The 12,980-nt window shown below is 34.9% G+C and overlaps 1 protein-coding gene and 2 non-coding genes across 3 annotated transcripts; 2 read left to right on the forward strand and 1 right to left on the reverse strand.

Annotated features, from left to right (window-relative positions):
- Window positions 1-1,073: 1,073 nt before the first annotated feature.
- On the forward strand, window positions 1,074-1,180 carry LOC148800579 (small nucleolar RNA R71). The gene has a single exon (XR_016071018.1). It is a non-coding gene; the product is annotated as a small nucleolar RNA R71 (small nucleolar RNA).
- Window positions 1,181-6,607: 5,427 nt separating this feature from the next.
- LOC148800580 (uncharacterized) lies at window positions 6,608-10,468 on the reverse strand. Its single transcript, XM_088903791.1, has 4 exons — window positions 9,700-10,468; window positions 9,199-9,411; window positions 7,882-8,137; window positions 6,608-7,058 (listed from the first exon to the last, which is right to left on the reverse strand). The coding sequence occupies exons 1-4, from the start codon at window positions 10,466-10,468 to the stop codon at window positions 6,608-6,610; spliced, it is 1,689 nt and encodes a 562-aa protein (XP_088759917.1).
- An 818-nt stretch (window positions 10,469-11,286) lies between these two features.
- Window positions 11,287-11,393, forward strand: LOC148800581 (small nucleolar RNA R71). Its single transcript, XR_016071026.1, has one exon. It is a non-coding gene; the product is annotated as a small nucleolar RNA R71 (small nucleolar RNA).
- The last annotated feature ends 1,587 nt before the right edge of the window (window positions 11,394-12,980 follow it).

Genomic DNA, 12,980 nt, shown 5'->3' on the forward strand with positions numbered 1-12,980 from the left:
TTTGAAGAATTGTTTAGCACTCTTCGTTTAGTTTCACCATTTTGCATTCCTCCCATTTCCTTTTATTTGACATGACCTCTTTCAAGAATTTGGCATAGTTTGGCATCTGCGACAATACATCAAGAAGATGAATGTTAATATGTATTTTTCTAAACACCTCTAAAAATGTTTCAAATTGTTTATCCAAGTTATCTTTCAAAACTCTTTTAGGGTAGGGGAGAGGAAGTTTAGTGGCATCTAAATTTAGTGTAGGTGTACTCTCTTCGATCTCCATTTGTGAATCGGCTACCTCAACTTTTTGATCATCATCATTAATCTCGCCAATAGTCTTTCCACTTCTTAAGGCAATGGCGTTCACTTGCTCCATTGGGTTCTTCTCTATATTGCTAGGCAATCGTCCCTCTCTTCTTTCTGACAGCATGCTCACAATCTGCCCCACTTGAACTTCTAAGTTCTTAATAGATGCCTCTTGATTTAAGAATCTCCTTTCGTGATCTTGGAACTTTGCTTCAGCAGTATTAATGAACTTAGAAATCATGTCCTCTAAATTTCCCTTATTCTCTTGTGGGGGCGGCTGTTGTTGAAATCCCATGGGTGCTTTTTGTTGATTGTTATTCCATGAAAAATTTGGATGACTCCTCCACCCTGGGTTGTATGTATTTGAATAAGGATTGAAATTTGACCTGCCACCATGAGGAACAAAATTAGCACTTTCATGTGAAGCAAAAGGATTACCTACCTGACAATCAGAATTTATATGTCCCAATTGGCCACAAAGATCACATGGATTACAAGATGACATATTTATTGCTATAACACTAAGATTGTCTAATTTTTTATTCAAACTAGCAAGCTGAGCAGATAAAGCTGAAAAAGAATCTATATGAAGCACTCCCCTTCGATCAGCTCTGTCATTATTCCATTGGTAGCTATTTGATATCATCTCTTCCACTAGATCATAGGCTTCCTCTGGAGTTTTCTTCATGATTGTGCCTCCTGCAGCTGCATCAATAATGGAGCGATTAGATGGAGTGATACCATTATAAAAAGTTTGAAGTTGATGTCAAACTGGTATTCCATGGTGAGGACACTTCCTAAGCATCTCTTTAAATCGTTCCCACGCTTCATACAAAGATTCCCTCTCTAGTTGAACAAAAGTAGTGATATCATTGATCAATTTTGCTATTTTAGAGGGAGGAAAATACTTAGCCAAAAATTTTTGAGTCAAGTCGTTCCAAGTAGTGATACTTCCTGCAGGGAGTGAGTTAAGCCAATCCTTAGCTCTATCACGTAATGAGAATGGAAAAAGTCTAAGCCTAATAGCATCATCGCTAACTCCATTATGCTTGAATGTGTCGCATATTTCCAGGAAGTTAACGATATGTGCATTAGGATCATCACTCGACAACCCACTAAACTGAATACTCGTTTGGATCATTTGGATGATCGCAGGCTTGATCTCAAAATTATTGGCTTGGATTGTTGGCCTGCAAATGCTAGAAGTAGCCCCATCAATTGTTGGACAAGCATAGTCCAAAAGAGTTCGATTTGCTTCGTCTGCCATCTCTTCCTCAACTTCTTCTGCTGGTTCACCTCTTTCAACCCTCTCTTTCTCATTACTTTTGTTGACTCTTTGCAGTATGCGAATGGTTCTCTCTATTTCAGGGTCAAATTTTGCTAGTTCTTCGCCTCTAGTGCGTGTCATACACTAACTAATCTGAACACAGCAAGAATTTGAACAAATTAAATAAAGAGTAAAATCCAAATTAACCAAGGTTAACAAGTTCTAATATTATTTTAGGATTAAATCCCCGGCAGCGGTGCCAAAAACTTGATATCTATAATTATATAACCCTAGCAAGTGCACTAGTTATCAAGTAGTATAAAGATATCGTTCCCACGAGGATTTAACAAAATAAGTATTAGAACTATAGCCTTCCTCAATTATTTGGACAACCGAATTTCAGATCTAAGAATAGGAACTACTGAAATTTAAGAATAGAAGAAAAAGAAATAAAAATAAGGGCAATCAATGACAAAACTTGCAACGATCTAATTGGAAGCGCTAGGACAATTGGTCCTCCTAACCCTTCCAATGGATATCAATTTATTAGATTAACCAAGATAATTTATTATTTTCATAAGCTGAAGTTTTTCTAAATTTATTTAATATTCCCTCTCAGGATATATCAAATCTACCTCTATCAAGTAACCCTTCGATCTCTTGATTAGAGTTTTCATGATAGAAATGCATTAAGTTCTATGAAAAACTTATATTGTCAGATGAATCATGTATATATATCTCTATATACCATTCAATTCACACTATGAATTATTCAGTCGATTATGTGAATTCCTCTCTCGATTCATTCACATAAACCAAATCAATTAAGAGGTGGCCAAGCTCTTAATCGCATTATGCATAACAACTCATAGTCAACATGAAAATAACAATCTTGGATAAATCAGAATAAAAATCAATTCATTGTCGTGGTTAGGCTTCCCACAGCCCTAGCTACAAATAAATTAATTCATGATAAAAGAAATAAAACAAACAAGGGGTAAGAAAGAACTCATGATGTCGCCCTTGAAGCTGAGATCTTGTCTTCTCCTTGCAGCCGACTTCCTCCTTTTCTCCTTCTTGGAGCTGACCTCTTTCTTGAAGCTTTCTTTGATGATGTCTCCTTGATTGCTTTAGAGAAGGCTTGAATGCTTCAAGCCTAAAGCTAGTCCCCCCCCCCCTTTATATAGCTTTAGGAGGAGGGGTTGTGTCCAACTCCTCTTAGGAGTTCTTTCTTAAAAATAGAAAGTCCTAATTAGATCTAATCCTATCCTATCCTATCTAGTAATCTCAATCTTTTATCTTTCTAGAATTACAATTGAAATTTAAATCTGATAGGACTCTTTATTCTTGAATTCGAGTTGGGTTTCTTTAATAAATTGGGATACTACAAGGCTTTTATGCGAATTAGGCTTCAGCTGTGAATTGGGCTTTACTACGAATTTGGTTCGACTTTGGGCCGATTTTGAACTCGATGCAGACCGAATCTGTCAAAACCCAAAACATGAAAGTTGTGGAGTTCTCCCTTATCTTTTTGGTTCATCTTGGATCATCCCAATCGGCGTCTAGATGTGAGAGTTATTCCCAGATTACTGAACGGTGCTGAAACTGTGCAAAATCATCCGATTAGCCTTGTTTCCCTCCTGTCACCTTATTGCTTGCTCTGAATCGAAATACAAGAGTAATGAGTCCAATTAAGTGTTAATTAAGTGTAAAAGAATGAATATTTGGGGATAAAAATATGATAATTTTTATTCACATCACATCCCACCGGGCGTGCCAGAAATTTGATGACACAAATTTCATGTATTTCAATTAGCACAAAATATGGAGACAAATTACAAAAATAAATTTGTAATAAAGAAAACAAACAAAGGAATGAACTCTCTTTGATTTCTGCTCGAAAACATGAGCAACCTCTAATTGACGGTCGAATTTGGTGAAGATGAGGGCCATTGGTGTGTTTCTCATACTTCTTGAAGTGTTGATGTAGATTTCCTTGATTTTGGTTCTTTGGGAGATTTGATGTAGATTTCTTCACTCCGGGCTTCGTGCTTGATCGGTTGTGAAGGATTCTTCTCTAAGAAGGGCCCTTTTGTGGTGGATTGATCTTCTTTAGAGAGCTTGAGTCCAATGAGTTGTAGAGAACTAAGAAGCTTTTCCCTTCTTTCTTCTCTCTTGATCTTAAAGTTGTTGAAGTTTGTAGGAACTTGTAGTTGCTTGCAATCCTCAAGTGTTGGTGTGTGAGAGCTTCTTGCAATGTGATTCTCCAAAAATGAAGAGCTCTTTCTTCCTAGGCAAGGCTATTTATAGCCAAGCTTCCATTACTCCCACACATGGAAACCTCTAATCGTAGAAGGGGATTTGACTCACTAAGCTTCCATGACTCCCACACATGAGCTAATCATCTTTCGAAATCATAGTCTAACATGTGATTTTTATTGCTTAGGGATTTAATTCATAACAATCCTTTGGTCAGTTATGCATGAATCATCAAATCATTAAAAGATTGGCTAATTTTTTTAAAGCATTAAGCACAACAATAAAAATTCCTCATGCAAATAATAAAGGTCTTCAATTGAATTAAGCAAGTAACTATATAATCTTAAGATCAAAATTCATCTAAACCCTAGCTAAGAAAATTTCGCTAGACATCTTTAAAGTCAACATACTCAAGAAAATTAAAGGGGAAACACAACAAGAACACATCAAAGAATGAATAGAATAACAAGAAAATTTTAGCCTTTGGAGGTCGAAGACAAGTGCAGCAACTAAGCCTTCCTCTCTCTTGGATTCGGATTCTTCCTCTCCATCTCTAGCGTGCTGAAACTGCTTCCTCTCTTCTTCTGATGTACTAAGACCGCTTCCTCTTTTTTCTCTTCCAAATTCTCTCTAAAGATGTGTCCCCTTGCTTTGAGTCTATGGTCCTTTTTATAGTTCAGCCTCCCCTCAATTTCTTCTCAATGCAGACTCCTAATTCAATACAAATTAGGTCTCTTAGTCTTTATCTCAATTGAAATCCTATCTCTTCTGCATTGCTAACTGCCAAACCCAAAACTTGTAACTCGAATTTCACTTGGTTGGCGGCGGATTTTGGTTGAGTGATCACCTCAATCCGAGTTGTAGACAAAAAGTTATGCCCAAAATACGGGAACTACATCAAAATAGGAAATTTCTCGATTTTTGTGCATACATATCAAATCCGATTTCAATGGATTCTCTCCTTCATGGCTACATCATGGAGCATCATTGTTGCATGGTCCTTCCACTATGATTATCTTGATCAATTAAACCGAATTCCTCCTTAAAATTGCACAATTAAGCTCCAAATTATCTTGCAAGACAATTTCGTCATAATTAATGCAATACCATGCTAATTCCAAAAACATTATTATCAAAATCATCAAGTTAGACGTATGAAAATATGTACAAAAATAGGCTTATCAAATACCCCCAAACTTAGCTTTTGATCGTCCTCGATCAAAATATGATTAAAATCATACTTAAGTTCATGAATTGGTCATGCTTTGCTTATCTTGATTTTTCAAAGTAAATGCCTCAAAGATTGTATAAGGTATATAACTTAGAAAGCATTTAAAATACCATCCAAGAATTATCATGAATCTTATGCTAACAAAATCTCATCATGAAAATTGAAATGTGTGTGTATGTGCTTTGTGAATTTTCAAGTGTCATGCATGCTTCTTACCTCAAATTATGCAAACCAATGGATTTTTGAAAATTTTGGATATTCCATAGGCTTTCTCTTCATAGTCCTTCTCCACTGATGTAGATAATCATAAAACTTTAGATCAATAGGTCTTTATTATGCTTGTAATGTGAAGCCTAGGTAGGGGCTAACAAAGAAAGGATAACGAATTACAAAGCAAGAGAGTATAGAAGGATATGTACATATAAATGTACTCTCTAGATATCCCCATATTCTTTATTTTTCACATGTATTACAACCCAAAACTTATATCTTTTGATCTTCTTGGGTAGTGAATAAAATTTTCAGCACATAATTTTAGGCTCATGATATATTTCTGAAGCCTCTTTTCTTTCTTTCTCAACATTTTTTTTTCTTTTTTTTTTCATCTTCCATTTTTTTATTCATCAACATCATTGTGCAAAATTAAGCTCTCTTGAAGGGTAGATCATGGTTTTTCGGGTTTGACAGGTTAAGTACAATGAATGTTAAAGAAAATAATTTGAATAGTGGCTAATCATATGCTTTGCATATGCCATTCTTTTGAAAAGGTTAAAAGGGTAACTAAGGATTGAAATATATCAAGGTTGGCTAGAAAAAGGCTCAAACGATCCAAATATGGCCTAAAACATCTCCAAAGTAATATGTTATCTAGGATTTCGCCTCAAAGGCTAATCAAAAAAGTTCTAGAATATCACATAATGATCATATTGTTCCATATAGATCACATAATCATTCGCCAAGTTGCACACAATTCACAAGATCAAGGCATAATGTGCTCAAGAATTTTAACTTTCATGATACAATAGAGTTAACACGAGAATCAATCAATTCTCAGGATTAGCATTTATCTTCCTTTTCTAATCATATTCGACTTCAATCAAGAATTTATCATAGGCTTTTAGTCATCAAGAAAAATTCAGCCATCACAAACTTAAGCTAAAAGCATATTTCGAAAAAAATTTTTGGTGCAATCATACCATGCTCATGCACTCGGGTTCACAAAAATTGCAATCTCCTCCCCCCCAAACTTAAATTTAACATTGTCCTCAACGTTAAGTAAATTAAAGAGCAAAAAGAAGGGAAAGAAACTTCCTTTTGAGTTGGTCTTGGTTTCAGCTATACATGCTAAAATTTCCTGTCCATAGACATCAAAATTGCAACCTACCTTTCATCAATCAAAAGAGAAGAAAGAAACAGCAATAACAAGAGAAAGCAAAAATTAAAACAAAACTTAAAAGGAAATAAAGAAACATGAAACAACTAGAAATCCTAAAATGCACAAATGAAAAGTATAGTTTTAAGTTATAGTTGTTAGCTTGACTATGTTTCTATTTTCATGGATCCTTCAAGTGAATGGTGGAATTGAAGAAAGGATTTTGTCCATCATCAATGTAAGGCTTCAATCTTTGCCCATTGACTTTGAAAGTCCCCTTAGTTTCATTAGATACTTCAATTGCACCATAAGGAATAACTCTAGTTACTATATACGGACCACTCCATCTTGACTTTAGTTTGCCGAGAAAAAGATTCAATCTAGAATTATAAAGAACCTTGTCTCCAATTGTGAACTCTTTCTTTTTAATGTGTGCATCAAGCCATGCCTTGGTTCTTTCTTTATAAATTCTACAATTCTCATAAGCTTGGTGCCGCCATTTTTCAAGTTCATTCAACCGCATCTTTCTTTGTTCACTTGCAATTTGCAAATCAAAGTTAAGCAGATTCATTGCCCAATATGCTTTATGCTCTAATTCGACAGGGAGGTGACATGTCTTACCAAACACCAACCTATAAGGAGACATTCCAATGGGTGTTTTGAAAGCTGTCCTATAGGCCCAAAGTGCATCATCCAATTTTATTGACCAATCCTTCCTAGATAAGCTCATAGTATTTTCCAAAATACCTTTCAATTCCCTATTTGAAATTTTTACTTGTCCACTAGTTTGGGGATGATAGGGGGTAGCAATCTTATGGGTAACACCATATTTAATTAATAAATTATCAAACTGTTTATTGCAAAAGTGTTTACCTCCATCACTAATGATAGCCCTCAGTGTACGAAATCTAGTAAAAATATTTTTTTCAAGAATTTGGTTACAATATTAACATCATTAATGGGACATGCAATTGCTTCCACCCATTTACTCACATAATCAACAACAACAAGTATATACTCATTGAAGGATTTTGGAAAATAACCCATGAAATCAATGCCCCAAACATAAAAAATATCACAAATAAGAAGATTGTTTAGGGCATCTCATTTTTCCTTGATATATTACATGTCCGTTGCCATAAATCACAAGAACTTACATAGGTATAGGCATCCTTGAATAATGTAGGCCAATAAAATCCATTTTGTAAAACCTTCGCCGCCATCTTGGATGGTCCATGGTATCCACCTGCTTCTTTGTCATGACAAAAACTAAGTATACTCCGCACCTCTTCCTTTGATATGCATCTTCTCCCCATGCCATTTGCACAAATCTTGTATAGATGCGGTTCCTCCCAAAGATAGTGCGTTACATCAGATAAAAATTTCTTCTTTTGATGAAAAGAAATGTTACGGAGCAACTCATCACCTATAAGAAAATTAGCAAACTCAGCATACCACAGTTCATCATTATCATGCACAAAACATAATTTCCCATCAGGAAATTCATCATGCAAAGGGTGTTCATCTATGCTCTCCACATACTCCTCGTCCAATCTAGACAAGTGATCAACTACCATGTTTTCGATGCCTTTCTTGTCTTTGATTTCTAGGTCAAATTCTTGCAAAAATAAAACCCATCTTATCAACCTAGGTTTTGCATCTTTTTTAGCAAGTAAATACTTCAATGCAGAATGGTCAGTATAGACAATCACTTTAGACAAGATCAAATAAGGTCTAAATTTTTCAATAGAAAATATTACAGCAAGTTGTTCCTTTTCAATTGTTGTATAATTTCTTTGTGCATCATTCATGGTTCTACTTGCATAATAAATAGTATGAAATTTCTTGTCTATTCTTTGTCCTAAAACTGCACTTAAAGCATCATCACTTGCATCACACATGATCTTAAAAGGCAAATTTCATATGGGGGCCGAAACTATGGGAGCTTGGATCAATGTCTCTTTTAAACAATTAAATGCATGCAAACAAGCACTATCAATCACAAACGGTGTGTCCTTCACTAAAAGATTGGTTAGAGGCCTAACAATTTTAGAGAAGTCCTTAATTAACCTTCTATAAAAACCTACATGTCCCAAAAATCCTCTAACTTCTTTCAACGATTTTGGAGGGGGAATTTTTTCAATTAATTCAATTTTATCTCTATCCACTTCAATACCTTTAGAAGATACTTTGTGGCCGAAAACAATTCCTTCCATGACCATAAAATGACATTTTCCCAATTAAGAATAATGTTAGATTCCTTACATCTTTTAAGCACCAAGGACAAACTATGCAAGCATGCATCGAATGAAGATCCAAAAACAAAGAAGTCATCCATAAATATCTCCATAAAATCATCAATGAAATCAGAAAATAGAGACATCATGCATCTTTGAAAAGTAGCAAGGGCATTGCACAAACCAAAAGGCATTCTCCTAAATGCAAATGTTCCATAAGGGCATGTAAAAGTAGTTTTCTCTTGGTCTTCAGGAGCAATGGGAATTTGGTGATAACCAGAATAACCATCAAGAAAATAATAAAATTCTTGACCAGCAAGTTTTTCAACTATTTGATCAATAAAGGGAAGGGGGAAATGATATTTTCTAGTAACATCATTTAATTTCCTATAGTTGATACATACCCTCCAACCCGTTACTGTCCTTATAGGGATTAATTCATTATTTTTATTTTCGACTACAGTGATCCCACCCTTTTTTGGCACAACTTGCACAGGACTTAAGCAAGAAAAATCAAAGATAAGAAAGATAATACCTGAATCAAGCCATTTTATCACCTCTTTCTTTACTAACTCTTTCATATTAGGATTTAACCTCCTTTGGGGCTGCACCATAGGCTTGAATCCATATTTCATTATGATTTTGTGCATGCAAACTGATGGACTTATTCCTTGAATGTCACCAATGCTCCATCCAATCACCATTTTGTGTTCCCTAAGCACCCTTATCAACTTTTCTTCTTCAAGACCTGTCAAGTAAGATGAAATAATCATAGGTAAGGTAGATGAATTCCCCAAATAAACATATTTTAAATGCGAAGGATGAGGTTTAAGTTCAAGAGTAGGAGGCTTCTCGATTGATGGCTTAGCTTTTGAAGAAGAGGAAGAAATATCCAAAGGAAAAAATTCTTCTCTTTTTGTCACGAATTCTCTTTGCTTTTCTCCCAAATAGCCTATGGCCTCCTTATGCTTCATCTAAAATTTGTTCCTTCACATCAAAAGAGTTAGCAATGCAATTTTCTATAGGACCATCTAACCTAAATGCATGAAATTTTCTTCTGCCAAATCATCAATGCAATCTACCATTAAGACTTCTTTTTCATCATTGGAATGTTTCATAGCCTTAAACACATCAAAAATAACTTCCACATCATTAATTCTAAGGTTAAGTTTTCCTTGTTGGACATCAATTAAAGCTCTTCCTGTGGCAAGAAAATGTCTCCCAAAAATTAGGGGCATATCATAATCTTCTTCCATGTCCAAAACAATAAAGTCAACAGGAAAAATAAATTTATTTATTTTTACCAAAACATCTTCCACTATTCCCCTTGGATATTTGATACTTCTATTAGCCAATTGTAGAGAAACAGTGATAGGTGTTGGCTCCCTTAATCCAAGCTTCTTGAAGACAGAAAAAGACATCAAATTAGTGCTTGCACCAAGATCACATAAAGCCTTATCGAAATTAATTTCGCCAATGGTGCATGGAATAGAGAAGCTCCCTAGATCCTTGAGTTTTGGAAGTAATTTATTTTGTAAGATTGTTGAGCATTCCTCATTAAGTTTTACCATCTCAAATTCCTCAAACTTTCTTTTGTTTAAAATTATTTCCTTCAAGAATTTGGCATAACTTGGCATCTGATAAATAGCATCAAGAAGAGGAATGTTAATATGCAACTTTTGAAACATCTCTAGAAATTCAGCAAATTGGTTATCCAAGTTAGCCTTAAGAAATATTTTAGGAATAGGAAGAGGGGATTTGTAGGATTTTAAATTAAGAGTAGAAGAACTTCCCTTTTTCTCCATTGATGACTCGTAGTCTCGTTCTTTGGCTTCAAGGTTTCGGCTTTCTTCCTCTTTTACATGCTCATCATCTTTTTCTTGTTTCCTAAGTTCTTTTCCACTTCACAGAGTGATGGCCTTTACTTGTTCCTTGGGATTCTTCTCAGTATTGCTAGGTAATCCTCCTTGTGGTCTTGCCGAAATTGCTTGAGCAAGTTGTCCAATTTGATTTTCCAACCCTTGGAATTCTTGCCTTCATACTGTTGCTAAATTTTGCCATCATATCCTCTAAATTTGGCTTCTTCTCTTATGGATTTTGTTGTTATTGTTGCTGAAAGCCAGGAGGTGCTCTTTGTTGGTTATTACTCCAAGAAAAATTTGGATGGCTTCTCCATCCTGGATTGTAAGTGTTGGAGTAGGGATTGAAATTGGACATGTTGTCACCATAAGAAACAAAATTAGCTTGTTCGGAAGAAGAAGAAAATGGATTTCCTACTTGATAGTCTACACTAGTGTGTCCCCCTTGCCCACAAAGCTCATAAGAAGGGAAGGGAACAGAAGAAACACTCATAGCTGAAACCCCCAAATTTTCTAATTTCTTATTTAATGCAGCAAGTTGAGCCGATAAAGCAGTGATAGAATCAACATTATAAATTCTAACTCCCTTTTTATTTGCTCTCTCATTACCCCATTGATAGCTATTGGCCGCCATCTCCTCCAAAAGTTCATATGCTTCTTTGGGAGTTTTTCTCATAAGGGTACCACTTGCAGCTGCATCTAACATTGAACGATTAGATTGATTAATGCCACTATAAAAAGTTTGCATTTGCATCTAAACAGGTAGACCATGGTGAGGATACTTCCTAAGCAGTTCCTTAAATCTCTCCCATGACTCATATAAGGTTTCATTATCAAATTGAGAAAAAGTTGTTATGTCATTCCATAATTTAGTCGTTTTAGCAGGTGAAAAATACTTAGATAAAAAATTTTGTGCCGAGTCATCCCATGTAGTAATCGAACTTGCAGGAAGAGAGTTAAGCCAATCTTTTGCTTTTTCCCTTAAGGAGAAATGAAATAACCTAAGTCTAATAACATCATCACTAACTCCATTATGCTTAAAAGTATCACATATTTCAAGAAAATTAGCAATATGAGAGTTATGGTCATCATTGGGGCTAGAAAATTGCACACTCATCTGAATCATCTGAATAATTGCAGGCTTAATCTCGAAATTGTTTGCTTGCACATTCGGCCTCCTAATGCTTGATGTAGTACCATCCAGAGTAGGTATAGCATAGGAGATCAATGTTCTTGGATTATTTTGGTCTTGAGCCATCTTGTTCTTTCTCTTCCTCATTTGCTTTTTCAAAGTCCTTTCGATTTCTTGATCAAGGGGTATTAATTCTCCACCCCTAGTGCGTGTCATGCACTAGGAACCTTCAAAGAAAAGAAAAAGAAAGAAAACAAAATTAAAATTTTCCTAAAAAATTTTATAAAGCCGAACCCAACAGAAATTAAAATGGAACATTTTAAATCCGAAAATAAAAACAAATAGATGTTCAATCTAAGGGTAATTCAGATAGTTTTGATATGAAATAAACTAGTCCCCGGCAATGGCGCCAAAAACTTGTGTAATTTATGCACAGTTAATTCAAGCAAGTGTACCTTAGTCAAATGTGCGTATAATGATGAGAAAAGTGTTGATCCCACAAAGACTAGATCACAATACCAAATCAATTTTAAACTAACCTAAGTTGAACTCGTGAATCAATTGAATGAATACAAACTAAAAGAATTAATGCTATCCAAGAACATAACAAAAACTTAATCGATGGATGAATGCAGCTAGGGTTTATATTTCATTAGATCAAGGTTTATAATTACCCATTTAATCCAACTCAAGACCGAAATTACCCTAAGGTATATTAAAGTTATTTGCATGTGATGGTGGATTTTCCTAAATTAATTAATAAGCTTTCTCAAGTCATATTAATCCAATTCTACCATCAAATTTCTAAGTGGTTGTCAAAAGGAAAAATAAGCATTAAGTTCTTTGGAAACCTCTAATCGTAGAAGGGGATTTGACTCATTAAGCTTCCATGATTTCCACACATGAGTTAATCATCTTTCGAAATCATAGTCTAACATGTGATTTTTATTGCTTAGGGATTTAATTCATAACAATCCTTTGGTCAGTTATGCATGAATCATCAAATCATTAAAAGATTGGCTAATTTTTTTAAAGCATTAAGCACAACAATAAAAATTCCTCATGCAAATAATAAAGGTCTTCAATTGAATTAAGCAAGTAACTATATAATCTTAAGATCAAAATCCATCTAAACCCTAGCTAAGAAAATTTAGCTAGACATCTTTAAAGTCAACATACTCAAGAAAATTAAAGGGGAAACACAACAAGAACACATCAAAGAATGAATAGAATAACAAGAAAATTTTAGCCTTTGGAGGTCGAAGACAAGTGCAGCAACTAAGCCTTCCTCTCTCTTGGATTCGGATTCTTCCTCTCCATCTCTAG

Source organism: Nelumbo nucifera, chromosome 4 (assembly GCF_055504915.1).
Source record: "Nelumbo nucifera cultivar China Antique chromosome 4, China Antique-T2T, whole genome shotgun sequence".
Taxonomy (NCBI): Eukaryota; Viridiplantae; Streptophyta; class Magnoliopsida; order Proteales; family Nelumbonaceae; genus Nelumbo; species Nelumbo nucifera.